We start from the raw sequence: 26,205 nt of genomic DNA, 5'->3' as shown, positions 1-26,205 counted from the left end.
ATCATCATCATCATCATTATCATCAGTATATGTACATTATATACTTGTATACAGCATATACATACGTTAAGCATCACTCCAACCTTGGTATATTCATTGCTCAAATAAAATATCAGTATAAGTTCCATTCAAAAGAGCCCATTTGAAGTCATATATAATTGTCAGGGGTTATCGAGACATCAACAACATTACATTTTTTTTATAAATATATATTAAAATATATCGCCACAGGTCGAATGGAACACTCCAGGCCAGCAGGTGGCGGCATAAAAACAAAGTGCTGACGAAGGCGGAAAACAGTTTGCCAACCGCCAATAAACCAAAAGAAGAAGAAGAACCGGAAACCAGAGCCCGTCGACTTCTCCACGTGCGAGAGCAGCACAGTCACATTGGCAGGTCTACGGCACCACGATGAAGCGACCAAGTAAGTGCATTACTGTTAGCCGTGTCACACAAATATATGCGCTTTAAAAAATATCTCTTCGGGGTTTTTATTACATGGAAAAAGTCACTTATCTAACAGGCTAACTTTAGTTGATCTCATAAAGTAACGTTAGCTAACAGCCACCACAGTGGTCAGTCGGCATTCATGCCACCTATTAACCAGTCCTTCATCAGCTAAGCTTTTTTACTTTTCTTGTCTTTAGAGTTAAGGAAAGCAAGCAAGCGGCTGTCATGTTCCAAACGTTATAAAATACAGAAGAAGGTAAGTGTCTGGCAATAGCTACTTGTATTTGCATTTTGAACGATGTCAGGCCTGCACGACTCGTGTGTCTGTGCGTGGCATACGAGTTTGCTGCGATTATAATTTGTAACTTGTTTAATTCATTTTTATGTCTACAACAATTTGAGTTACATTCACTGGTGTCTGACGTTCAGGTGCGGGAGCACAACAGAAAACTCAGAAAAGAGGCGAACAAGAAAGGAGTCAGCAAACGACCGAAAAAGGATCCCGGAGTGCCCAGCATCGCTCCCTTCAAAGAGGAGGTTCTCAGAGAAGCAGAGCAGAGGAGGTTAAAGGTTGGGACTGACTATCTTTTCTGTCATGTCTTTTGATGTATTGTAAACATTGCCTGTCAAGTTGTATGTAGAGGAAGGATTTGAATTGACAACATTGTGCTGGGGTCTTTTACACCACCAGACCATTGGCAGCCATTTTCTGAAGTGCATGTAGATGGATGATAGTAACATTGTTTTGCTACACAGTAGTGCTTATTGACCAAATTTTTCTCACAGATTGAAGAGGAAAAAGAGAAAAAGAAACAAGCCAAAAAAGAGGAGCGAGCCCAGAAGAGGAAGAAGGAGAGGGAGGCTGCAAAAGAAACAGATCCCAAGGCCAAGAGGGCTCGGCGGGTAAAGGGCAAAAACTTATACTCGAATGATTTGTTACAATTTAAAATTAGTATATTATAATTTTACTGTCTATTGCTTACTTTCATTTCTTTGTGTCTTATTTGCATAGGACGAGTTTGGCAGGCAGTCAGATAAACGGATTGCCTTAGACAAGAGTTCAAAACAGTTCCTTTGCTCTGAATTAAACAAGGTAAGACAATGTGCTTGTTTATCAGGTAATGGAGGTGTGCCTGCTGTAAAATGTTACACTGTAGCAAGGAATTGCTTTTACATTCATTTGAAATCCATCTGGTCTCTCCCTTTTTCAGGTAATTGATGCATCTGATGTCATACTAGAAGTCCTGGATGCTCGTGATCCGCTGGGTTACAGGTGTCCGCAGCTGGAGGAGGCTGTGCTCCAGAGGGAGGGCAACAAGAAACTACTTTTTGTTTTAAATAAAATAGGTAAATGGAGACACTGGCATGTCATCTTACTGTGACGTACACACACTTTTGGCAATGTGATCTACTTAGAGTTTTAGTGCAATCAGCATCAAGTTGATATAGCTCTAAATGCACTTTCCATGTCTCCTGTGTCTTGACTTTCATTGCATTTTTTAGATTTGGTACCTAAAGAAAATGTGGAGAAGTGGATACGGTGTCTACAGCGGGAGTTTCCAGTCGTGGCGTTCAAGGCGTCCACACAGATCCAGGACAAAACAGTGGTAGGAGGTCCAGTGATCAAAAAAACATTTGTTTGCAGCATAGAAATATCTATGGACATATAGGCTGATTTGTAGGCAATTTCAGTTAATGGTGTATCTAACATCATGTAGTTGTAACATGGAGGACTGAGAAGGTTGAGCAGCTTGTCTTGTGCTGTTATAACTGGTTATAACCTCCAAGATTAACTAACAAATAACACAACTGAGTGGCTCTGTGTGATACAGCAGAGCTGACGTGTGTGTTTGTGAACACAACAGAAAATATGGGCTGTATTGAGTCTATTTTCTTTATTTGAAAACAGAGTCGGTTTTCTTCTTTCTTTCCCTCCATTGTCGGTATTGACAAGAATCTCCAGCTGGCCACAATTCTGAGAAGTGACCCACTAAATGATTGACACAAAATGTGTATGCAGCTTTCTAAAGCAGGATGTGCGTATTTTTAAAATTTTTTAACATTACCTAATTTTTCTTCAGGACCTTCAACTTCCTCATGCTTACAAAAAAAATCAGACAACAGACATTATTTCTATGTATTTAGTGGGTCAGCTCTCAAAATCCTAATCAAGGGGCCCAAGCAGTTAGTCTTGTTAATTCAGATAATGCAAGGATGTGAACTGCTAGCATCTAAAATAGGTAAATGTGACATGCAGAGGGCTAGTCATTTTGCTGTCCAATATAAGCAATGCAAAGTTAAAAAAAGCATAATGTTTCTTTGTGGGTGACGCATTTAAAGCATTTCACTTGTCTGATTCTGTCTTCATCAGCAAGAAAAGAAGAGCAGGATAGTCGCTTCCAATGCAGTCCTGGACAAATCCAGAGGAGCGTTCTGCTTCGGCAACAGCTGTCTCAGCGAGCTTCTTGCAAGTTATGCAGCGAACACACAGAGTGAAGGCTCGCTCAAAGTGGGCATAGTCGGTAAGCATAGTTTTCTCATATAACTGAAACTATACAGCTTTTTTTCTGTTGGAGAATGTGACACTGTATTCCAAGGGTTGTGGATTAGGACAAACTGTTTTCTGTGAGGACTTGAAATCCAACTTTGTGATCCAGCTGTTCTACTGTCGTGTATATACTAATTCTGCTTATAATTCATTTCCTTGAATTTGTTCACACCATTTTGTCGAATCCTCAACTTTAACTCATGTGCCCTATCACCCTCAGGCTTCCCTAACGTGGGGAAGAGCAGTCTGGTCAACAGTGTAAAGGGGATGCAGGCGTGCAATGCCGGGGTCAAGAGAGGCATCACCAAGTGAGTCAAAAATAAACATAAGAAAATCCTAATTTTGAGGAGAAATGCACCATTTCCCCTGAGATCTGTGGAACGTGGCATATTTAGCAGAATTGCCAATACAATTTGGAAGTATTCTGTGCATTACTATTGGATTGTTATGTTTTTCTTGGTGTGTCATTGGTGGGAGAAGTGTATGATGAAGTTGATGATCTGACAAGACCATGGAGTCTTTCTTCAATCCAACACTGAGCTTCTTACACATACCTTGTCACTAACTCATCTGAAAGAATGTATTTGTATTCATTCCCGTAATTGCATATTTGGATATTGGGTCCCAACGTGATTTATTTCTGCCACTAGCCCCTCTTAGTTGTATCTTATCCCCACCCTCAGGTCCATGCAGGACGTGCACATCTTCAAGAACGTGAAGCTGCTGGACAGCCCAGGGATTGTGGCGTCGCCGTCCAACCCAGCAGCCTCCATGGCCCTGAGGAGTCTGCAGCTGGAAGAGGGGCAGGAGAGCGTGCTGGAGGCTGTCAGGACTCTGCTCAAACAGTGTGACACGACCCAGGTAGGCGGGGTGGGAGATCTGGCAACACTGCGGATTGTTGGATGTACCAGGTGATTAAGGATGGCCATCATTCTAAATTCATCAATGGGCTATCCAGACAAATTGATAAGTGGGTTTTCCAGACAAATTATGGGTAAAACAAAAGTGGCAAGTATTTGTAACAATGTACAAAAATAAAATATAATGTCAAGAGGTACAGTAAAATGGTAGTGGTTCAGTGCAGCAGACATTACAATATCAGCAATAGGTTCTATAGTGGGGGACGGGGATCCATGTCCAACACAAATCCCATGAAGGGGGAAAGAACACATCTTTGTGGGAGTGGGAGCAAACAATGGGTGGAAATTGGATAGAGGGATTGAGGTGTGCAGGTGTCTAGAGTAGATAAATTTCAGTTTTTATCTTGTTGAAGAGGAGAAACATTGGTGTAGTTGTTATAGTGTACAGAGTAGGGTGGTGCAATTTAGGTTTTCTTTGAAGAAGTAAATATTTCTTGGTTGTTTCTTATAAATGAAAATGGTAATTTAGGCATTCAAGGTCATTTATCCCTCTTGTTTCAGATAATGCTCCAGTACAACGTACCAGACTTCAGGAACTCCCTGGAGTTTTTAACCTTGTTCGCCAAGAAACGTGGCTATCTGGTTAAGGGCGGAGTCCCTAACACACAGCAAGCAGCCACTGCTTTCCTGGCTGATTGGACAGGGTGAGTGTTCTCACAGTTTACTCAAGCTATCGGATCAGGAGGGTGGGCAATTGTCTGTGCATCAGTGTGGAAATGAGGACAAAAACGCAAGTCTTGATTTCTTTATGAAGACTTCTAATCCAACTCTGATCCAAACGCTATGCCAGGCTAATTGCAATTACCATTATAATAATAATAAACTATAAACTTCTTGTTTATAGTTGGGGGAAAAACTGAAGCAGCCTTATCTTCATTGTCAAATTCAATCTAACTGTCTCTCACTGGTTTCACGTCTTAGAGCCAAGCTGAGCTACCACTGTAAAGCACCAGAGAACCACAGCCTCCCTCCCTACCTGTCTGACGCCATGGCTGCTGAGATGCAGAAGGGCTGGGACCTAAACAGAATCAAAACTGGCAATGAGGATACTCTGAAAGGTACGGGTATTTAGTTTCAGTTGTAGGTTGCATTTGAATTGCATATTGAACCGATATCAGGGTAAAATGGGGATTTGGTGTTTTCCTGATACTTAAAATATAGTTTCTAGAGCCACATATAGCATAAATTAGATTAAACTGACCAAATATTCTGCCTTTTCAACATAGAACGATGTTGGATCTCTAAATGAGATTGTATCTCAATTTTTCTCCAAACTAATTCAAATTGTTAATCAAAAGCAACTGATCATTGATACTCAAAAGCTGTATTTTTTTACTGATCAGTACATCAGTTTTACTTTAAGACTCAATGGAATTTTGGTAATCTAGCCACTAAAAGAAGATGGTAACTTCTGAGTGTGCTGCTGACACCAACTTTTGCTGTCCTGTTCAGGTGTCAAGTTCCCCAACCAGGCCAGTAGTATAGGCTTCATCTCTAAAGGCCCCACCACAGGCCTGCTGAGCGTCAGTGACATCCCTGAACAGAAACCTGCCGCTGCACCCACAGAGCAAGAGGCGGAGGAGGAGGAGGAGCAGGTGGAGGAGGTAACTATGTAGAACCAATATCATGGCACAGGAGTTTTGTTTTGTTGATTTGTTATTTCTCAAATTCAGGCCTGGATGAGCGGAGAGCTCTAGTAGCAGTTGCTTTACAGTAGAGTCCCAAGTCTAGTGGGCACCCAGGTTTCTGTTAGCCAGTGCAAAACATATCTGTCCTTAAAATTTAAGTTCTGTCTGATATTTGTTAGCCAAATTCTGCAGACCAAACAATTCTGCGTACAATATCAGGAGTGTGCTATATTTGAAAAGCAAAGACTCTGGTCGCCATACATCTGCAGTGCATTACCATAGTTGACATACCTGCACTGCTTGATTAAATAGACTCTAGTCTACATCTCAAGCTACGTAATACTTTCCTTGCTCTATACAGACACTTCACTCCAGTTGTTTCACAGCTGCTACACACCTAAAGCCAAATTAGAATACACTAAAGATTATTAGAATACTTTACTCATTCTTCTCAAAATTGGGGAGGGGAATGAGATTTACATATTTTAAAAGATGTAAAACATATTGTGCACCATAAGTGATGGCATGCTAATCATCTGCTCTCCTTGAGCCTACTGTGTGAGGCAATCAGGTCAATCATCTTGTATCCAGATTGCTTCCAATCAGTGCAAAACCTTACTGATGCAAGATCACACATTTATATAGCCAGAGTGACTTGTGCCTACTTTGAGCATACATGCAATGTTCAGAGGTGGTTGGAACTTTTATCTTATTGTGTGGAAAACTACCCAGACTCTACAGCTGCTTAAAATAACCCGAGCATGCTGTGAAGTCTGGTCTGCACACCAGCATGGAAATGAGGACAATAACGCAAGTCTTGATTTGCTGATGAAGACTTCTAATCCAACTCTGATCCTGCTGGCTTAGACCCCTTATTGAGCGCAATCAGTGTATCTAAATGCATTGCTGGAATTTATTTAAAAGTCTTTGAAACGTCTGCTGCTCTTTCAGCTCGAGCATATTGCTGAGGAGTCCGAAAAAGTGGAAGAAACAGAGGAACCACAGAGGCCATCAGTCACAAGTAAATTCTACGTTCATAAATGCTCCTTATTCTCTATTCATCACCAAGTAAGGTCTGCACTCATGTGGCCATATTTTGAAACCATTTGCCTCATCTTTCCAGGTAAGCCAGGCCAAGTGCGGTTCCAGCCTGTCCCAGTCGACATCAGCCTCTGTACAGCCAAGACAGATGACGCCTATGACTTCAACACAGATTTTAAATGATCTTTACCCCCACATGTCTTGTAGACATGCAGACTTGGACTTGTCAAGATTCTTGACCACGCTGATGTAGAATCACTGTACAGTGTGCATTTGACCATCTCGCCATGAAAAGCAAAACTGATTCACAATCAGTATTTGAAGGACGCTGCCTGTCCTGACTGGCTGGCTGTCTGGTTTCAGACTGGGCCTAACCCAGTCACTGGTGTTGAATGTGTGTCCTTCCCTCACTGTCTTATAAGCCTGGAAGAAAATATGTTAAGCCATATTTAACCAGTAAATTTTTCCTGAAACTGTCGGTGGAAAGGTCACTCCTTTGAATGTCTAGAGGTAATTTGTAACATCTTCTGTTCAGACAGATTATTGTATATAGCCTACATGTAATAAAATAACCCTCTGCAATGCCTCAAACTGGTTTATAGTTTTACATCCCCCTCTCCTGGCCACCTTTCTGAAGTCTTTTTCAAATACACCTTATAAGCTAATGATGAGTTTTACTACATTTTCATTGGTTGATTGTGGTTGGTGATAATTATATCACTTTTTCAAGTAGTGTTCATAGAAAAGCTTAGATATCTTAATGGAACTGGAGACAACCTTAGAAATTCTGAGTCTTGAAAAATAGGCCATGCACAGCAATACATTGGACATAAATTTGAAAATGGCATCACAAGTTTTTAATGATAAAACGGTAACAATTTTATTTCATCTTCTATACAAAAGGATGACAAATATTTACACCAGCAAGTTGAATGCTTTGTAAAGAGTATAAAAATACTGACAATGAAGGGATAAAGCATGACAACTCTGCAACTTATATCATGTTCTTCTGTTATTCAAGAGGTGTGAGTTGGTTAGTGGTTTTCATATCAAACTATTAAAAACCATAGCAAAAATCCTGACATCCACTGCAAGAGTTTAGCTTCATGGGCAAAGCAGTATTGTATGTGTGTTCGTATTTCGGATTTTCATGTGTTTGGTATGTTCTAGTTAGCTGGGGCGATTCAAACCAAAATTGATTACATTTACATGCAGGGTATAACCGTTAAACTGACTGCAGTAGTGGGAGAGAAAGAAAATTAGATTCAACAAAATTAGAAAATTACTTTTTTTTCTTGCGGGTTTTCTTGTTATTTCTAATTGTTACTGCACACATGAAAGACTTGAATTAAGCGCAGACAATTCCTGCAAAATGTAAAATATACTGAAATAAGATAAATAAGCATATGTGCAATGTTTAATACGTCTTGAAAAATGCACTACTTGTCCACAAAAAGTATTGTAGTGAGGTAATGACATCAGGCATTTATACGGCTAATATCTGCTAAATAATCTTACACTGAACTGGTCATTCAGAGGAAAACTTTTTAAACCAGTTGAAAAGTTCAGTCAGGCTTGGGCCAACTGAGCTGCTCCTTTATGGTTGAGGTATTTATACAAAATCCTTTTGTTTGGGAATAAAAGTAAATCAGTTGTGTTATTAAGCTGCATGTAAACATACTCAATGACCCTCCCACTGATTCTCTTATTATGAGAATGTTGGCATAAGTTGGTTTAAGCATGTGTTGGTCTTGGCACACTATCACAAGGTATAGGTCAATACCACTACCTCTCTGATCATATGCAAGAATATGCTTCCCTAGTAAAACAAGCTGCTTTCAACAGTTTTCATATATTAAAATGTTTGGAGAAGCACAGACCGTAACAATTTCAAGGGCATCGAATTTCTGCACCAAAGAGCAGCTGAAACACTTTCTCTACCGCACCATCGCAAGTACAATAAATAAATAATGGAAATCACTTGCTTTTCCCATGTGTGGAATACTTGGATGCTCCCAGCAACAATTACATGTGTTGGGTAGGAAAAAACAAAGATGAATTCTATGCGTTCAAGGCAATGTGGGAATACACAGGTCTACATGTCAGAAGGATGGCAGAACTGAAATACAGGGTTGGTGAGTGAAACGGCTTTGCATCATACTTGTGTTTGTTCCTGAGACGTCAAGAGGCGGGATCCTGCTGGAACAGGGCTGGCTTGGCTGGTTGATGGTTCATGATACTCATTTTCGATCTATTTGTCTCCCGTGTGTCTTCGCACTGGATGAAATTTGCCCGTGGGGTCAGGAATGTACCACTTGTCCCACACGTCAGAAAAGGAGGACGTTCTCCCCCAAGGCTTATAGTGTCCATTCCAGTGGAGGAGTTTGGCAGCTTTCACAAACTGGGGGGAGTAGCGGTTTCCAGCACCTGTACTACCTTAAAAACAAAAGATTTACCATCATTTGCTAATTCTTTTTTTCTTTGGCTTGAACTGCATAATATTGTGAGAATTCAACAATATATCATACTGACTTAAGATCTGCCGTTAACTGCACCATAAAGCTGGAATTCCCACTTGGTGCTGTAATTTAATTATTGGGTTGGTAGCTAGGAGACAGAGGTTTGCTCTCTCCAGATTACACAATAGTCTTAAATGTGAAAACTACAACTCACATCTCACTACAGACTTCTCGGTTCTACTAACTGCTTTGTGAATGAGCATGAATGGAAGAAAATCTGTGATGGATGTATCTAAGACAGACCTCCCAATAAATGAGTCCACTGGTAATGTGAATGTTTCATTTACAGCTGATGGTTCATTAAAAAGGCCTTCACATTCTTTCCAGTCTCTTGTCAGTAACCAGTACTTACCAAGGTGTCTGACGTGCCACATGGGGTCAATGGTGGAGTGATGTTTGTAGAAGACGATGAGGAGAGGAGGGGTGGTGATACTGTCTGCCAGTGTCTTACTGTACAGATCCTCCCTGTGGAGACCAATGACACTAGAGTGAAGAGGCATTTCAACTGCAATCATGATTTTGCACTCAAACCACTGGCCAGTGACTTGTAAGCACATCACTTTTTCCTCTGTAATGTGGTCAGTTCCCTTGGCTTAAATCCCCTGGATTAAAATGTTGTTCAATTTCAGTATGAGGGAACAGATTCTGATTTTGCCTGCAGTTTAGCAGCAAAGACTGCCTCTATTGCCTCTGTCTGGCTCAGTCCTGTTCACCCGTCATTTCCACACAGTGTGACTGACTCACTGTGCATTAAGCTCCATCCAGCGCTCCAACTGCCTGGTGATGTTCTGGTTCTTCCACTCAGTCATGTTGGCAATGATGACGCCTGGGTTGAAGGAGCATGTGTTGGCCCTCATCCCCAGCTTCTTGATAGCCTCCTTCTTGAAGTCCAGGAAGCCTATGTAGTTATTCTATTGGAAAAGACGTCTTTATTTAGTTAACTATGATCTACTACGGACGGCCCTTCAAGGAAAAGTTATGTAACAACACTCTGTTCAAGGCGCTCCAGGAGTTATTCTGTGTATTACTGAAACATTTAGTAGATTAATTGATCGACAGAAAATGTATCGATTATAATTTTGATAATCATTTAATCGTTTTAGTCATTTATCAAGTAAAAATACCAAACATTTGCTGGTTACAGCTTTACAAATGCTAAGATTTGCTGCTTCTCTCTGTTTCATATCATTATAAAATGAATACTTTGGGTTTTTTTGGCTGCTGGTCAGACTAAGTAAGCAATTTTAAGACTTTGGGCTCTGGTAATTTGTGATGGGCATTTGACATGTTTGACATTTTATAGACTAAATGTTTAATCAAAAAAAATATGTTGTAATTTACTTTTTTGGTGTACCCAGTTTCCCACAACCTGCCTCATCTACTTCTACTTCAGTTAGTGATTTCCTGCATTTCCCAGAATGTCATTTGACAATCCCCAGAGAGCGGGCCTGAACTTGCTGCATTCAGTACATGCAGGTGGAGAGAGTGATAGCGATAGCGTAGTAACAGCAAGAGAGTTTTTCAACATGTCTTGTGGCTGCATTGCATTATGGTCTACTGAGGCTACTGTCAGTGGAAAAACTGGTATCTCTTCTAGGGATGCAGTGATATATCGACAGACTATCATTATCGGCTGATATCAGCATTGAAAAGCAATATTGGTATCAGTCCTATATTATTTTTACTGCTGATATTTGGCATTTTTGTGCCACTTTGTCACTTAATACAACTATCAAATTAGCAACAGAATAAAACTAACATGGTCTTTTGTTGAAAAAACAATTATCTTAAGATGATAAGAAGACATGTCTGAAAAGTTTAATCTGTTTTGCACCTGCATTTGTACTAAGATTCTTGCAAAAATGCATATCGGTATCAGCCAATATGGGTGGGAAAATATCTGATATCAGTATCTCTACCTCTTCTATGACAGATTGCTCCCTGTATGATTGTTGAATGTCGGCGCAAAATGAGTCTACAAAGAAGCCCTTGCACTTTGATTCTGAGGGACTGACACCAAAACCTGACGTTTACTGTTCATATTTTAGACAGTGGAACATTTTTCTGCTATTAAACTGCATTGTAGCTGCGCTGGAAATATCTCAACGTGACGTTACATTGTCTACATTTAGCCTGTTATCCTCTGGAATAAGAAGAATACACCCCGAACAACAAATTGAACCCAGAAATGTAAGGTGCATTGCCAATAGCTGTTTTTTTAAACTGTGTTAAAGTGTTTTCGGATGGATTTTTCCATGGCCGTTTCCGCAGAGATCATCATTGAAGATAGTTAGCGTAAGTCATGGTTTGAACTATGTATGGGAAACCAGCCTTGTAATGACCTCTATCTGTGCAGAGCTAAGAGGTGCATACCTGATTTCCAGCCCCTCGAACAAAGCCCTTCGCAGATGCTGAATCACAGTCATCCGAGAAGGCAGCGGCATGTCCTGGTTTCAGGCTGGTTTCATAAAGCTCCTGGATATCTCCTGGGACCAAACACAACAGTCAACATCCATTCATCATTTTCTTCCTTAGAGACTGGACATTTTCTCTTACTACTTTAAAGTTAAAGAGAGAAATGGTGCATGGGAAACAATATTTTCTGAGTGAACGTGAGCGGTTAAAAACACTGAATCTTTATTGGGTCCATAGCCAAAGAAACACTTCTTTCATGGTGTCTTACCTTGTACAATGACATCATCATCCAAATAGATGGCTTTCTCTGCATCAGGTATGTACGCAGGCAAATAGAACCTAGCAAAAGTCAACTGAAAAACAAACCATTTGAAAGAAGTTGTCAGACACAGCAGTAGGTAAAGAGTATGTGTTAATATTTATTCTGAGCTAGTGTACAATATGTTGTCCCACCGGTTTTACAGTCTCCAGCCTCTTGGGATCTTTGGACATCTTCCCACTGACGGTCTCAGGCTTGAAAACAATTATCTTATATTTAACATTGTTTAGCCTCGTCTTACTCAGCCACACACTGTTGATCGAAAAAGGGGAAGAAGTTACATTAGATGAAGCAATTACGGCTGACAATTTCACAAACTCTTCTTTGTTTGTGTGCTATCTAGACACATTCCTGTGGACAGTATCTTGTGCAAAGGGAATAACATCAATGCACCCGAGGCAATGCAATTGTGTGACTGTAGCATTACAGGTTTTCCATTTACTGTCTTACTTCAGATGATCCACTGTGTCATTCAGAGTCACTATGTTGAAGACGACATTGGCTTTGCTATTCTGGTAGACGCTGTTCATGGCAGCCACCACAGCGCCCAGCCTCTCCTCAGCAGCAGTGATGACCACAGGGATTTCCTCCCCCGTCCTCGCCGACTCCAGTCTGAGGTCTGGAGACAACTCGGCCTCGAAGGGAAGAATCACACCCGGCACTGCATCTGGAAACACATGTTCTTTAGGACCTCACGCGCTTCTATATGTTAAAGCTGGTGGTTTCATTTTAATGCACTTAATCTGTTCATTTTTCCTGTCTGATGTGCACAATAACACACCACATGTGCCCAACAATGTGTCAACTTCACATCTATCTAGGTGCAAACAACTGACAGCTGGGGTCACACACCAAGATTAACATACCTGGGTTTTCTCTCTGTAAAAAGTCATTGAGGTTTAGGAGATTTCGTTGAACTATGATGAGGAAGGCCACAGCCAGCAGCACCAGAATGACCACGTTTACTGAAAGAGACAATGAAGAACACATATGGAGATACAGGGCAACGATCTGGGGACTGTGACAGGCGAAAAGATAATAACTGATGATAAATGTGCAGCTATATTGCCCGATGACTCGCTTCAGTTTTGTTCCCCTATTTCCACTTGTTACCTCTTGCTACTGGTGTTGCCCACATACACTGCACAAAATATTGCCTAGTGTATCTAGACTAGACAGATGTTTCATAGTTGCAAGTCCCATGGATCAAAAAGCAACTAGTTTATCCAAATTGACTCACCTCTCCTCAATGTCATGATAACGCCCTCATTCGTCCCTCCAGCAGGTCTGCTGAATAACAAAATAAATACAAAGCAGGCACAAATTTGAAAGATGTGTAAGGCACGAGATACTGGCTAGCTGGCTAATAAAGAGTGATGTGAAGTCGAAATGCTGCTGCACCGCTGCGTGGCGATTGCATAAACACACAAGGCTGTCTGCAAACTACTGGCTTTTAACTGTGCATGCACATGTTAATTTATACTTTCCGCAATGCACGTACAGTCAGTTGCAAGAACAAACCATACAGTCTACAAAACTCATTTACGTTCAAGCCAAAGTGCCAACTCAACATCAACAAGTTTATCCATTACCTGGAATGCTCGTAGTAATAGATGCCTATGTGTTTGCCTGATTCTAAAATTAGATTATCCAGTCGTTTTCAGTATGCAGATCATCAGATTATGTATTACATCGCATCAAATTTAATATGTTTTAATTGTGGGAAATACAAGCCAGAAACTGCATAGATAAAAGGTAATACGCGATGTATTTTGACTGGCGGACATTTCAAGCATGTAATTCCCATTTCGACTAACTGCAAACCATCGAGTCAGTTCAATAGACATAATATATAGCACTTCAGCCAATCCGTATACTCCGTAGCTCTGTGAACCTGCACACATCAGTGAAGTTATGACGCTCGGGAGCTGCCGTACGGGTCCTCCACAGCACTACGTAGCATTTTGAAACCGGAAGTCAAACATACTTCGGTTTGGACCATATTCCGCTCATTTGTTTACCTAAAATAGAAAGATGTTGTCTATATTCAACACCATTCCAACGCATATGGTAAGACATTATTCATTTAATGTATCAAGAATATTTGTTTGGTTTAAATGCTCTTTTACTGGTTATCTCAGTGAGCTAGCTATGCTAGCTAACATGCTTTTCCGTCTGTTTCATTTCTTTCATATCTAGCTAACGTTACCGTTAATGCTACTTTAACTTACCTTATCAATGGTTAGTTTGGTTTCTCTGGTATTTCATCCATAGCTAGCTCCTACAGCCGACGCCTGCTTTGCATCGGTGACATTTAATAATGCAACATCAAGCTACTTTCGGCATCATTACTTGCAGAGGTTGTTATTTATTGGCTGATGTTAAGGCGCTCCATGTCTGCGAAACTGGACCATATTGTAATAATGTTGCTTGTTGTACTTTTATCCAGTGTAGTCTTTATATTGGTCTACTTCCCGTGCTGTGATTGTCAGTGAAAACACAGCTGTCAGGCCAACTTTCTTTATTTATCTTGCATGTAGTCACTAACGTTACTTACTACTGTATTGACTTGCTGTCATTTATGTGCTTTAATTATATTTTCCCCGGTCACTGTCTGTCACAGGATTATAAAGGCCAGAAGCTGGCTGAACAGATTTTCCAAGGAATAATACTCGTCTCAGCGGTAACTATCCCTAACATTTGGAAACTATTCATTTAAAACATCCCACTAGAATGGCATTGTGCTTTTCGCCCCATATTCAGCTAACTGCTCACTGTCATACTTTGCATTGTCTTTGCAGGTGATTGGATTCGCATATGGTCTGGTCATTGAACAGTTTGGGTGGACAGTGTATATAGTACTGGCTGGTTTTGCTGTGTCCTGTGTGGTAAGTTATTTTACTTTGTATTGTTCTCTGTCTTACTTCTGTGAAGGAGCAATACATAGATGCACTGTGTATTTTACACCAGCGCAGCTCAACATCCATTCATGACTTGAGATCATTAGCAAAATTCTCCCATAATACAAAAACTACTGGATCTCTTCTGTTACTATACCAGGGCTGGGCAAGTTTGATGTATGTAGTTGCCCAGAAACTATATCCCATACTATATCTAACTTTTTTCTTTTTCTCCTCATGCTTTTAGTTGACCCTGCCCCCCTGGCCAATGTACAGAAAGAGCCCTCTGTCCTGGCAGCCGGCCCTACCAGAGAGCAGTGGGGAAACCAGCCAAAAACCTCAGGAAAGCCTCAAGAAGAAGAAGCACAAGTAACTCAGAACCAACCCTGCCCAGTTGCCAATACATCCTTTTTATAATGGAAGTTCTTTTGAATTCTGTCTCACAAATTTCACATTAGAAGCATTTGGAAGAATAACTTTGTTACAATGTTTGTCAGTCAACGGTGAAAAACTTGTATGTCCAATAAACATCCAATATTGTGCATGCTTATAATTGAGATATTTCTTTTGTGATTTTTTTTTTTGTTTTTTGTTTTTTATTTGCTCAAGGTTTACTGAGAATATATCATGAGTTGGGAGATTATCAGTACAATGAGACATTCCTGCTTTAGTGTTGTCTTTTGTTTGTCTTGTTCTAGCTCTCAACATTATGGAAAATAAGTGTAAACAAAGAAAAATAAAAAAATTCTGCATTTATTAGAAAGATTCTACTGTAAATATCTACAATACATGATCTAGATTATCTTCTGTGTAAGAAAATACAAAAAGCAGCACAAATGAGATCTAGTGTCTTTAAAGATATAGGTACAATTCTTGATATTCTGGTGTACATTATAAACCAACTAGTACTCCACTACAGTAAGTACAATGACAACTAGTCTGCTTTAAAATTATTCAAAATCTTTGCATAGGTAAGTTATAATCGCTATTTTATATATTTGTGCTGAAAGCGAGGCACAAAAATTTTCTACACAGATATTTACATATGATTGCCTGTACAAAATCAGCACATATAGGGGCATTTTCCATGACAAAACTTGGGAGCATCAGTGAGAATTTGTGCGCAAGAAGGAACTTCGTCATTGTGAGCAATATTGCATTGGCTTGAATCCTGTGCAACAACATCAAGGCAGATTAAAAAGATGAGGGAGAGGAGTAGAAGCAGGATTTTTTTGTCTTTATTGTGAACAGGCTCTCTGCGAAAGGGGTGCTGCCATGTTTTGTGCTTCAGAGGATAACAGACAGCCAATCACAGCACAGTTTCAGACAAGGGCAGGGACTTTATAGTAACTAAGAAAATTTATAGACACAAAGGCCCAGCGCTGAGCCCACCCCCGACTGTCAAAACTAAATGAAACTTGAGCGCAGAAAAAGGCTTGGAGAGCGCACAGAGTGGGTCAGGAACAGACTTTGCTCACTCCTTCAGGTTGTGTGCGCGCTCAAGTATGTGATTTCTACTGGAATATTACTCACAAAGACGAAGTTCCCTCCTGTTCGAGAGCTGGCACGGCTCTTCCTGGAAGCATGTGGCGGTGCCATTTCCTTGCGTGGGCAGTCCTCTTGCTCGCTCGCATGTTCTCAGTTATTCTTGCGAGTTTTGTCATTGAAATGCCACTACAGGCTAATGCCTGGGTCTATACAGCGTTTTCTAAACTTTCAAGGCAACATCCTCAAAGAATTTCAGCTGCCTCACCATCACAGCATAGGCTTGGTACTTCTCCTCTCCCATTTGATCCCGAAGGCACAGCTGCAGTGTGAGAGAAAAATATTCCAAATGAGATCACTTTGGTAACAAAAGACAGGTGATTTACCCTGCCTGAGCTCCACTTAAACTGGGTTTTGCACTTTGCAGACAATTTGATTCCATTGTGCTGGTTGTGAAAGGACTTCACATGGTGGTCTTGATTTATGAAAGGAGCATACACTGCGATCATACAGTCTGATCTGAATATGAATGCATCATTTTAAACTTGATCACACCAGTGAGGTCAATCTCATGGTCTCAGTATATGTATTATCTATTGAAGCAGTTCTTTGCATGTTACATAGGCAATAACAAAACAAGGCAGCATGCATTATTCTGTCTGACAAAATGTGGCTTACAGAAATTAAGTGCTGAAAGGCTGCCCTTACATGTAATTACTCTAAACAAACGAGTGTGCTAGCATGTACTGTAATTCCCATAAGCACTGTGCATTGCAAAATGCGCTGCATACAAACAAACAAACCAACAAACACACAGAGCCTGGCTCTTATTGAGGTGCTTCTCCTGAGCACCTAATAGGGAGAGAGACAATGCAATATCTCTTTTCAAAGTAGTTAACAAATTAGCCTGCATGATGTTTCTATCATTAGAGGTCTACTTTCAACATGTGTATTCTTCAGAAGGCAATGCCACATATGAGTGTTTTGGTTCTTTAGAGAATGCACCATTCATGTGGGATGTTGCACTCAAAATTAAGCCATTTAAATGAAATTTCACAAGTAAACCGTGACAAGTTTCTTGCAGTCATGCCACTCCTTGAACTTGTGATGATTTCTACAAAGGCTTCATTAATGAGGACGAGTATATTAGCCTAGGTGTGATGCTGATGTCTGATGTGTTTTACTTGTTTGATTCCCTACTTCTCGTTTGTTGTCGTCCTCCTCCTCCATGATTTCCAGCACTCTGTCCAGCAGCTTGACCCCCAGGCCCTTCACCACATCTGTCCTCAGGTGCTCAATGGCCCTCCGGATCTTGGCTGGGCCAGACGTGGAGCCTGTTGGAGAGAAGAATTTGTTAAACAGAAGAAAGCACCTGAGTGGATGACTGATTGATGACAACAGAAATATTTTTGATGGTATTGAAGTTCATCTAACTCATTGGTAATTCGTTGATTGGTAAGTCCTCTGCTTCCTCTTGAGCCTTCCCATGAAGCACCAGGGTGTCCCTGTACTTCCTGTTCAGTTTAAACTCTGGCAGTGCGGTAGAGCCACATCGGCCTCCATCCAGCTCGCTCACACCATCTCTGCCATCCATTCGCAAAGTTTGGGTCATCATCTGGACTAGATCCTGCATGTCGCTGGATTCACTCTTCCTGCAGAGAACCAATAAACACATGAATCGTGGATTGTAATGTTACATAGGTAATGTAAAACAGGATTTCAGAGCTAAATTATTAAGAATGGGATGTAATGTGCCAGCTCTCTATGTTGGACTTGAGGAATTGAGGTTTCTAACAGTTTTAAACAACAAGTGCACTGCATGGTGTTTCCACCCTATCTGTATGTCTGTATGCTCTCACCCTTCTCTGCAGTCGCCCTCTGAGCGCTCTGTGGAACTGGTGGATGAGTTGCATTCATCTTCATCTGACCTTCGGCCCAGCAACCTATCCTGCTGGAACAAAACACCTTATTGTTTAGACAGAGATTATGATACAGACTTCTGTTTTTAATTCATAATATATCAGACTAATGAGATCTCATCTGGCTTATCAGACTAATATCAAGTCATTTAAGCTTTATGCCATAATGCACACCCCTTTTCATAATAGCATCAGACACAGTTACTATAAAGTCACAGCGTGACTTCGTCTAGAGTGTCCATACCTTATTGTTAGCCTCAGTGATAGAATCTGACACAGATCGGACAACCGGAGCATTGTGGTGCTCAGCCTTGGAGGAAGTGACATCATAAGACGCCCTTCTTACAGCACTAACACCTGTGGGGGAGCAGAAAACTACAGTGAACAACAGAACAAAAATGCAAATACCAACTATTGCTTTTTTTATTTTTACAGATTTGTAATGTTAATGTGAAGAATATTAATTTTACTAAGAGGCTTCTAAAAGAGATACCCCCACATTTCACCTCCCAATATTCTGCCTTTTTCAGAATTTTGCACAGACAGGCAGTTACTTTCCTGCTTAATTATTCTTTAAGATGAGGAAAAGTAGCTCCAATATCCTTACAAAGTCTGCCATTCATACTTTCGACCTGCTTCAAGTTTACCTTAAAAAATGATGCAATTTGGCTGCGTTTAGCTTCTTTCTCCTATTCGTATTCCCCAGTTTTCTTTTTCAATTTTTTCTCTCTGGAATGTTTCCATAGTAACTTTAATTATTCACCTAGCTACCTGCTTCTGTCCCCTTTTTCTCCTGTCTGGTGCTGTAACTCTCCCTTAGGTGTTAGTCTGCAATTTCTCCTGTAGGTGCTGGTATGAGTGTTCCCCTCAGGCACTAGTATGCTCTGTTGCTCCAATTAGCAACCAGGATTCCTCACCCTCTGTCAGTCAACTTCTCAGCCACTGTGTGTGTGTGTGTATGTGTATGTGTGTGTGCGCGCGCGCGCGTGTGTGTATGCATGCATGTGCACGTAGCTATTTGTTTGTTTGCTGGCGTGGCTGAGTGAATGCTTGTGTATGTTGGGTTCAAAGAGGGCTGCAGGTGCGACTGTAAGTGTGTATTTTTTCTGATGTTTTTGTATTGTTCTTTACAATGTTCTTATTTCTGTGCTATATGTCGTTTTAGTTCTTGTGTTGTCTTTATTGGTGCAGTTCCAATTAGAAATGTACTAGTTTAAATTAGAAAAAAGAATGAAAATGATAATGAGTACCTGGCTGGCTGGTGCTCTCTTGGGACTGTCTCAGTCTTCTCCTCTCTCTGGCAGACAGAGGGCGGTCCTGGAGAAAAAAGAAATTCACCACCACAATTTGTGTGATTGATAAACTGCAGCTGTTCATTTCAGCCAGAGTAGATCTATGTACCACAATTATTCACCACAAGCTCCAAACGTATTTGGAGACACAGTTTTATTATGGTTAAAATCATTAACTATAACAGCCAATGGAAATAGCATAGTGTCAGTACAAGTGTCTACTGCTGTATAATGCTGCTGTTACAGAAAAACCTTGTGATTTCTTCTTGACTTTATTTGACTTCACATGATTCTTTTCATGCTGAATAGGTTTCATGACCCAAGCGCCCATGAAGCCCATTAAGAACCAATAATAATTTTAAATAATGCATAGCTGTCAATTTAGCCACTGACAAACTTAATTCTCAAAGCGAAACAGTAATGTAATGAAACTGTATAATTGCCTGGAAGACCGCCTACCAATATGATTTGTTGTTGTTTAAAGATTGCAGAAATGTTGCTATGGCCTATTATTCTGCCCGCACATAAAGTGTGCTTTGGGCAGTGTGGATATTCCAGAGCAATGTACATGGGTGTGCGGTAATGTGGCACACATGTAATGTAGCACAGCACACAGTGGTCCATATACAGTGTGTGAGTAGAGCAGCATTCTCACCTGTGGCAGTGGTAAGAATCCGTCCTTACAGGAACTAGCTGATGTGGAGGATGCAGCCACGGTGGCTTTCTTGATCTCTGTGCTCCCTCTGCTCCTCCTCCTCTCTTCCATGGCTATGGCGTCAACAGGAGGGGGAGGCAAAGGTCTGCGAGCGGACACCTTGGACTAACACAAGGCAAAACAAGATACAACATCCCTGAGATTAATTCAATTAACCTCACTGATTCCTGTAGTTATTGTGCTGTTTTTTTTTTTTGTTTTTTTTTTCACATTTTTAATATTTATTGGCTATCCAGTATTCTAGTATAATGTAACTATAAACATATTTATTCATTCGTAGATACAAACTGATGCTCTGTTTGAGATTCATTGAAATATAAAATATTAGATGGTAGGGCATCTTATCGAAAAAGTACTGCATTCGGTGTACATCCTCATGCTAGAAGGGTTGCCTAGATCTTAAGCAGTAAGTGACATATTGCCAAAATTCAAAATGGCTCCCTCTGTAGCAGATGGCTTAACTTTGATAAATGCCAATTATAAAATTATAAAAGTATATAATAATGATAATAACAATCATCATCATAATCATGATATAAGTATACATTATAAGAGCACAGGTTTTATAAATGCTTATTAGGTAATCCTCAGACACCCTAGACACAGTGCACAAAAAGTCTTATTCAGGACGTGAGCTACTGAAATTCAATATGGCTGCCTATATAACAGTTAACTTTCTGAAAACATGGCTACATTTCCTTAGGCAAGTGACAAATTTTGTGAATTAACACATCTTAAGATACTACAGCTGCCTAAACGTTTGAGACAAATTATTGTGACAATGAAATTTAAGTAATTCAGTAATTTTCCTGAAATTGCCCATAATTTTCCGTATGTTGTTTCATTAGCATAAAGCACAAGTTCTTAAGATAACGTAAAATGCAATCCCTTATGCTTTGGGAAGTGTCTGTGTTTGTTGTTCTTATATTTTGATGTTAAAGCCAATATGCCTCCCCTATCTGTGCACTTATAATCCTGTAAGTTCCTAAGTGTCAACTACTACTCATTACTTCCTGACTCTATCTTTACCTTGTCCTGATCCCCGTGTGTCCGTCTCGCGTCCCTCTGTCTGTGCTGCTGCGAGACGGAAGGTTCCAGTGAAAAGTACGGGGCAGTCGGGCCTGGAGCGGACGGGCCCGGCTTGGCGACTTGTAAGGCAGACTCCTGCTGAAGAGGTTCCTAAACACACACAATTACAGTCATTTTTTCCACATTATCCAACAATACTCGCAGAAAAAAAATCCTCCACTTTGTGCCACTGCGTGTTGGCAATGTTATACAGTCTGCTTATGGGCTTTGTTCTGAGAAATGATAACAGAATGGGTACAAGAATCTTAATTCTCACCGGTGCTGTGGTAGGAGGAAACGGCTCTAATAGCTTCTCAGTGGATTCTAGGCTATCCTGCAAAGACAGGAGTTAGCACACATAAAAATTAGACAAGAAGAAGAATAATTAATGTATTATAATGAAATAACACAAGAAGTATCTCTCCATCACTTACTTGGATGTCTGAGGTAAGGCCTTGTGTTGGAGCTCCCTTGAGGAGGTTCACAGTGTCATTTTTATTGTCCATATTCACGTCCAAAACCTCCCTGACATCTTCTACACTGGGTTTGTGTGCAGACCTCCTCTCAGGGACACTGACAGCAACAGCAGTCTGTCTCTCAACTTCAAGCTTTGGGTTCTCCATGTCAGCCTCTTCGAGTAACTCCATGGTATCGTCCTTATCGTCCACATCCAACATCTGTTTCTCCACAAAGGCAGGGAATCTATCCCCAGGGTCCGGCGTGGTCTGCGGGTGAACACCTAACAATCCGTTGGATGGCCTCCTCTCCTCTCCTCCCCTACTACCAACACCTGATACTGGCTTGAGAGGGGGTTGGAGGGGGGCAGGAGGGGGAGAAGGATCTGGTTTCCCTCTTCCTTTCTTGTCTTTGGGCGCACCGTGAGTCACAGGTTCGTTACCGGCCCAGTGGTTTGACACAACTGACTGGGGCTGCTGAACCTGTCTCTCCGTCAGGTCCTTGTCCTCCTGCGGCTGGATATCAATATTAATGTTGCTGACGGTTGCCAGGGACACGATGCTGCCTTTGAGAGCATCGGGTGAAGGGGATTTGGGCGCTGGAGGTGTCTGGGCTGGAGGTTGGTCAGTGACACCATTCCGGTCCTTATGTTGTTGTGAAATCTCTTTCTGAGGATAGGGGGAAAAAACAAAGGCCTATTCAAAATAAACATAGACCAATGAGGAAACTTCTTCAGAAATGGTCATGGGACCTTGGCAACACTAAAAAAAACCTGTATGCAATCTGTCAGATATATGTGATGAATCTACAGATAAAGATGCAACAACATTGTATTTGTTTTCTGTTACGATGTCTCATCTGGGAGAACATGTTCATCATGATACATGGTTCTGCACAGGGTGTATTTACACAATGCAACTTGAGTACAGCTTGACTTGTATTGGAGTGACAAAGTGTAACAGTGATGGGAAATGACATCGTGTGCACATATCGGAATCTGTAACTTATTTCACATGAGCTACTGTGTAAAACCAGCCTAGCCTTTTTTCCTAACATGGTTTTTCTTGGAAGTTTTTCCTTGTATGCATTGAGGGTCTAAGGCTGGTGGTGCCAGGTAGGTTAGGCTATGTAGAATAGGTAGGCTGTTATGTCTTGCTCAAATCTGCTTTTGTGTGTCTTTTGCGTTTCCTGATGTTTGTCCTATATCACTTCGTCTATGGCTGATTGTTGATCAGTTAGATCTAGTTAGGCTCATTCTCTGTATAGTCTTTGGGACATGCTTGTGATAAAGGGCCATATAAATAAACAAACTTGAACTTGAACTTGAGCTATTCTCCATTCTCTCACCCGTCTCCCCCTGGCAAGATGTTCAGGCAGGGGACTTAGTGGCAGCCTCTCAGGTTTTGGCTGAGGTGACACTACAGACGCTGCTCTGTTGGTCCTGCTGTCGCCACTGCCACCCATAGTTTTCTTTCTTGACTTGGCAGTTTTCCTGGTGCGATGAGAAGCAAAACAAACACAGACATAAGGGATCAATCACTTCTACTTAGTGCTAGCAATTAATTGTGGGAGAGGTGTGAGCAATGGAAAGGGGTGGGGGGTAGATATCAGACTGTATAAAAAGATTCAAAGTGAGAAAATAAGAACAAAAGACAGAGAAAAGGAGAGATGATAGAGTCCATATGAAATAAATTAGAAAGAAATGAAAAAGTCCAGCTAGGCAGTTTGCTGCCAGTGCCACCTACTCTTTGGTGGCCTCGAGGAACATGGCGATTTGCCGTTTGATGTAGGGCTGTCGGAGGATGAGCTTGACATCAGGCCTGTCCTCGGGTCTCTTACACAGCATGCTTTTGATCAGTTCTCCCAGCTGGGGGTCGTACTTACTGGGCATCTGTGGCAACTGATGAGAAAACCAAGGGAGAGTGTTAGGAATCAGTGTGAAACTATGTTGCCCTAATTGAGGTTTCTAGATATTTAGGGTTGACAAAAATAACGTGCAGTCTTAGCTAGACAAGAATCAATTATTAAAAGCCTGATTCTGCGGAACTGCTGACATCAAGATTGCTATGCTCACCAATTGCTAAACTCACAGCTTTCCTATGGTTATTTGGGACTACGACAGGAGGACTATTCCCAACCTCAGCCAAAAAGACAAAAGTCCCCGAACAATTTTGACATTGATTCTCTCCAAAATAGTGAGCTTCTCAGGGAATAACTTTGAGAAATCTGTTGAAAAACGAATATAAGCTGGAACTCGAGATGAAACCCACCTTTCCCTCTACAATGCGATACACCAGTGAGTTCATGTCCTTTGCATTGAAGGCATGTTTCAGCGTGGACATCTCGTACACACAGCATCCCAAGGCCCATACGTCTGACTGGAAAAAAGAATAGTACAGCTAATTGTTAAGTGATGCCTATTGCCATCACTACATACAGTACAATAATGTGTGTCCTACAGACAAACAAAACATTTTATTCTATACGTATTCAAAAAGGACGATGATATCAAGTGAGCAGATATTCCAAATACCTTGTGGTTATAGGGTTTATTAGAGAAGAGCTCTGGGCTCATGTAATAAGGCGTCCCTATCAGTGTGCTGGCCATATCATTCTGGTTCTCCAAGACCCGTGCGATGCCAAGGTCCCCCACTTTGATGATGTTGGTCTTTGTCAGGAATATGTTCTGTGTTTTAAGGTCCCGGTGAAGGATGCGCTTCTCATGCAGATACTACAAAGCAAAATCATAACAGTCAATTCAGATATTGCCATATAAAGGATAGCATTATGTTTGACTTCTTTCACAATTACAACACACCTGGAGCGCCATAGCTATCTGGACAAACCACTCCACCACCTGCCTCTCAGGTAAGAGATCTCCCTTTTGTTGTTTGAGTCTGTGGTAGAGGTCACCGCCTTCACAGAAACCCATGACGATGTACAGCTGGCAGTCATCTCCTTCCCAAGACTCCCTGTACGTCACGATGTTGGGATGCCGCAGCTGGGACAGAAGCTGCGCCTCCTGCTCTGCAGCACGTCGTTCCCGCTTGGAAGAGGTGGTCAAGTTCAGCTTCTTTATCACATACTGGCAAAAGCAAAGAGACACGCACATTCACTCTTCCTGGATTCAAGTTAAAGGGGAAGGTGTTTATTAATGTATTATTTATTTGTTAACATGAATAAATCCAGAAACCAGAAAACTAAGACTCAAACCTGTAAGGTCATCATAAGATGCAAAATCTGGAGCTTTTCCCTTAGGCCTAACTCTGATTTTGTGCATACCCAAGGAATTATTGATTTTCATACACATATTATCATTATTCTAGTGTGCTATTATCCATTCTAAAAAAGAAAATGTACCCTTTAAACCTAGTACTGTACTTGGGTGCTGAGTGTTGTTTATGTTGACAAATGTTGAGTTTTCCTAGACCAGGGGTTCCCAAATTCTTCCATGTCAATGACCCTCAAATGGATATACATTAGGCAATGAATAGTTGTCATAAGAACCATACACCTGAAATATTTTTTTTTTATGGCTTCATAATTAATTATATTTAATACTAATTTCAAACTACATAACTTTCTCTTCAGTAGGTGGGGTATGTATAACAGTGGAGAAAGGGAAACCTATGAACATAATGGTCAGTATTATACATTTTTATTGTGCTACCTTGTAGTGGTTGAAGTTAAACTATCCCTCATGTTGGTATACCCTCAAACCCTCTCAAGAAGCCCACTTTAGAACCACTGCCGTAAACCACAATGCATTACCTTTATGAATTCGTAAAATCGAGTGTTATTAACAACAGAGCTGATGCGTCTGTCGATACGCTTTAATGACACGTGTGACTGGAGTGTGACACTGACACCCGTTGTCTCAACACTGGATGTGTCAGCATCTTTTTGTTCGCCCCACAAATCGCCATCAAACACAACTGTTTGTCACAACGTAGCGGTGAATTAAACGAAGATGTTTAAGCCGCCGTTAGCTAGGCCAGCTTAACGTTAGCTGGCTGCCTTTCTAGCGTCAAGCTTGGTGATGATATGTAGACTTCAAAAGGTTTAAATGTTGCACACCTGAATTGTTGTATCCAATTCCATGCAGACGTTTGTTTCTCACCTGTTTTCTGTCTGTCTTGTGTTTCACCAAGTTCACCTCTCCATAGCTCCCTTTCCCAACGATTCTGATGAAAATATAATTATTCATCACTCTTCATAAAGTCTTCATAACGCGATCTGGAACGCTGAAACGTTACACGAGATTCTCAGCACGATTACTAGTGTTGTTTCTTCTCATATTGTAGCTGTACAAATAAGCCAGACATATGAAACCTGATTGAAAAACTTAACAGTTAAGTTAGCTAAGTCCCAGCAATAAGATTTTGAAAACACAGGAAATCATCAGTAGCTAGTTTTCCGTCACTAGGCAACTGATACTTCACTGTCGACGTTGGTCAGAGGGGCCAGCTGCACCAAAAGTACAACTCCATTTATGGCATAGCGCCATCTAGCGTCCAAAGTCAGAAACGG

At 41.0% G+C, this 26,205-nt stretch overlaps 4 protein-coding genes and 3 non-coding genes across 9 annotated transcripts; 5 read left to right on the top strand and 2 right to left on the bottom strand.

Moving 5' to 3' along the window:
• The first annotated feature begins 329 nt into the window (after nucleotides 1-329).
• Nucleotides 330-7,572, top strand: gnl3 (G protein nucleolar 3). The gene is made up of 15 exons (XM_071911058.2): nucleotides 330-424; nucleotides 648-706; nucleotides 880-1,020; nucleotides 1,237-1,353; nucleotides 1,463-1,543; nucleotides 1,662-1,797; nucleotides 1,954-2,057; nucleotides 2,822-2,972; nucleotides 3,219-3,306; nucleotides 3,682-3,859; nucleotides 4,420-4,562; nucleotides 4,840-4,976; nucleotides 5,371-5,522; nucleotides 6,498-6,567; nucleotides 6,670-7,572. Exons 1-15 carry the CDS (start codon nucleotides 412-414, stop codon nucleotides 6,768-6,770), a joined length of 1,671 nt encoding a protein of 556 aa, XP_071767159.2. The 5' UTR covers nucleotides 330-411; the 3' UTR covers nucleotides 6,771-7,572.
• LOC139921091 (small nucleolar RNA SNORA47) lies at nucleotides 2,177-2,313 on the top strand. Its single transcript, XR_011785081.1, has one exon. It is a non-coding gene; the product is annotated as a small nucleolar RNA SNORA47 (small nucleolar RNA).
• LOC139921083 (small nucleolar RNA SNORD69) lies at nucleotides 3,470-3,547 on the top strand. The gene has a single exon (XR_011785080.1). It is a non-coding gene; the product is annotated as a small nucleolar RNA SNORD69 (small nucleolar RNA).
• On the top strand, nucleotides 4,630-4,704 carry LOC139921075 (small nucleolar RNA SNORD19). Its single transcript, XR_011785076.1, has one exon. It is a non-coding gene; the product is annotated as a small nucleolar RNA SNORD19 (small nucleolar RNA).
• Nucleotides 7,563-13,426, bottom strand: glt8d1 (glycosyltransferase 8 domain containing 1). 2 transcript variants are annotated; one of them, XM_071910275.2, is made up of 10 exons: nucleotides 13,342-13,426; nucleotides 13,081-13,127; nucleotides 12,707-12,805; nucleotides 12,291-12,507; nucleotides 11,975-12,092; nucleotides 11,790-11,874; nucleotides 11,480-11,592; nucleotides 9,851-10,017; nucleotides 9,459-9,571; nucleotides 7,563-9,023 (listed from the first exon to the last, which is right to left on the bottom strand). In XM_071910275.2, the coding sequence occupies exons 2-10, from the start codon at nucleotides 13,094-13,096 to the stop codon at nucleotides 8,839-8,841; spliced, it is 1,113 nt and encodes a 370-aa protein (XP_071766376.2). In that variant the 5' UTR covers nucleotides 13,097-13,127; nucleotides 13,342-13,426; the 3' UTR covers nucleotides 7,563-8,838. The 2 variants fall into 2 exon arrangements, with proteins under 2 accessions (XP_071766376.2, XP_071766367.2); XM_071910266.2 differs by having other exon boundaries at nucleotides 13,081-13,396.
• A 351-nt stretch (nucleotides 13,427-13,777) lies between these two features.
• spcs1 (signal peptidase complex subunit 1) lies at nucleotides 13,778-15,320 on the top strand. 2 transcript variants are annotated; one of them, XM_078283658.1, is made up of 5 exons: nucleotides 13,778-13,910; nucleotides 14,464-14,523; nucleotides 14,642-14,728; nucleotides 14,988-15,151; nucleotides 15,255-15,320. In XM_078283658.1, the coding sequence occupies exons 1-4, from the start codon at nucleotides 13,875-13,877 to the stop codon at nucleotides 15,111-15,113; spliced, it is 309 nt and encodes a 102-aa protein (XP_078139784.1). In that variant the 5' UTR covers nucleotides 13,778-13,874; the 3' UTR covers nucleotides 15,114-15,151; nucleotides 15,255-15,320. The 2 variants fall into 2 exon arrangements, with proteins under 2 accessions (XP_078139784.1, XP_071766387.1); XM_071910286.2 differs by having other exon boundaries at nucleotides 14,988-15,270.
• A 225-nt stretch (nucleotides 15,321-15,545) lies between these two features.
• Nucleotides 15,546-25,957, bottom strand: nek4 (NIMA-related kinase 4). Its single transcript, XM_071910256.2, has 16 exons — nucleotides 25,796-25,957; nucleotides 24,494-24,760; nucleotides 24,209-24,406; nucleotides 23,946-24,053; nucleotides 23,421-23,575; nucleotides 23,023-23,167; nucleotides 21,654-22,343; nucleotides 21,503-21,553; nucleotides 21,181-21,330; nucleotides 20,092-20,256; nucleotides 19,395-19,461; nucleotides 18,389-18,501; nucleotides 18,085-18,176; nucleotides 17,660-17,877; nucleotides 17,426-17,559; nucleotides 15,546-16,547 (listed from the first exon to the last, which is right to left on the bottom strand). Exons 1-16 carry the CDS (start codon nucleotides 25,880-25,882, stop codon nucleotides 16,449-16,451), a joined length of 2,739 nt encoding a protein of 912 aa, XP_071766357.2. The 5' UTR covers nucleotides 25,883-25,957; the 3' UTR covers nucleotides 15,546-16,448.
• Nucleotides 25,958-26,205: the final 248 nt, after the last annotated feature.

The sequence above is a fragment of the Centroberyx gerrardi genome, chromosome 5 (assembly GCF_048128805.1).
Source record: "Centroberyx gerrardi isolate f3 chromosome 5, fCenGer3.hap1.cur.20231027, whole genome shotgun sequence".
Classification (NCBI taxonomy): Eukaryota; Metazoa; Chordata; class Actinopteri; order Beryciformes; family Berycidae; genus Centroberyx; species Centroberyx gerrardi.
The sequence above is the reverse complement of the archived record's forward strand: the minus strand, read 5'-3'. Positions and strand labels throughout refer to the sequence as shown.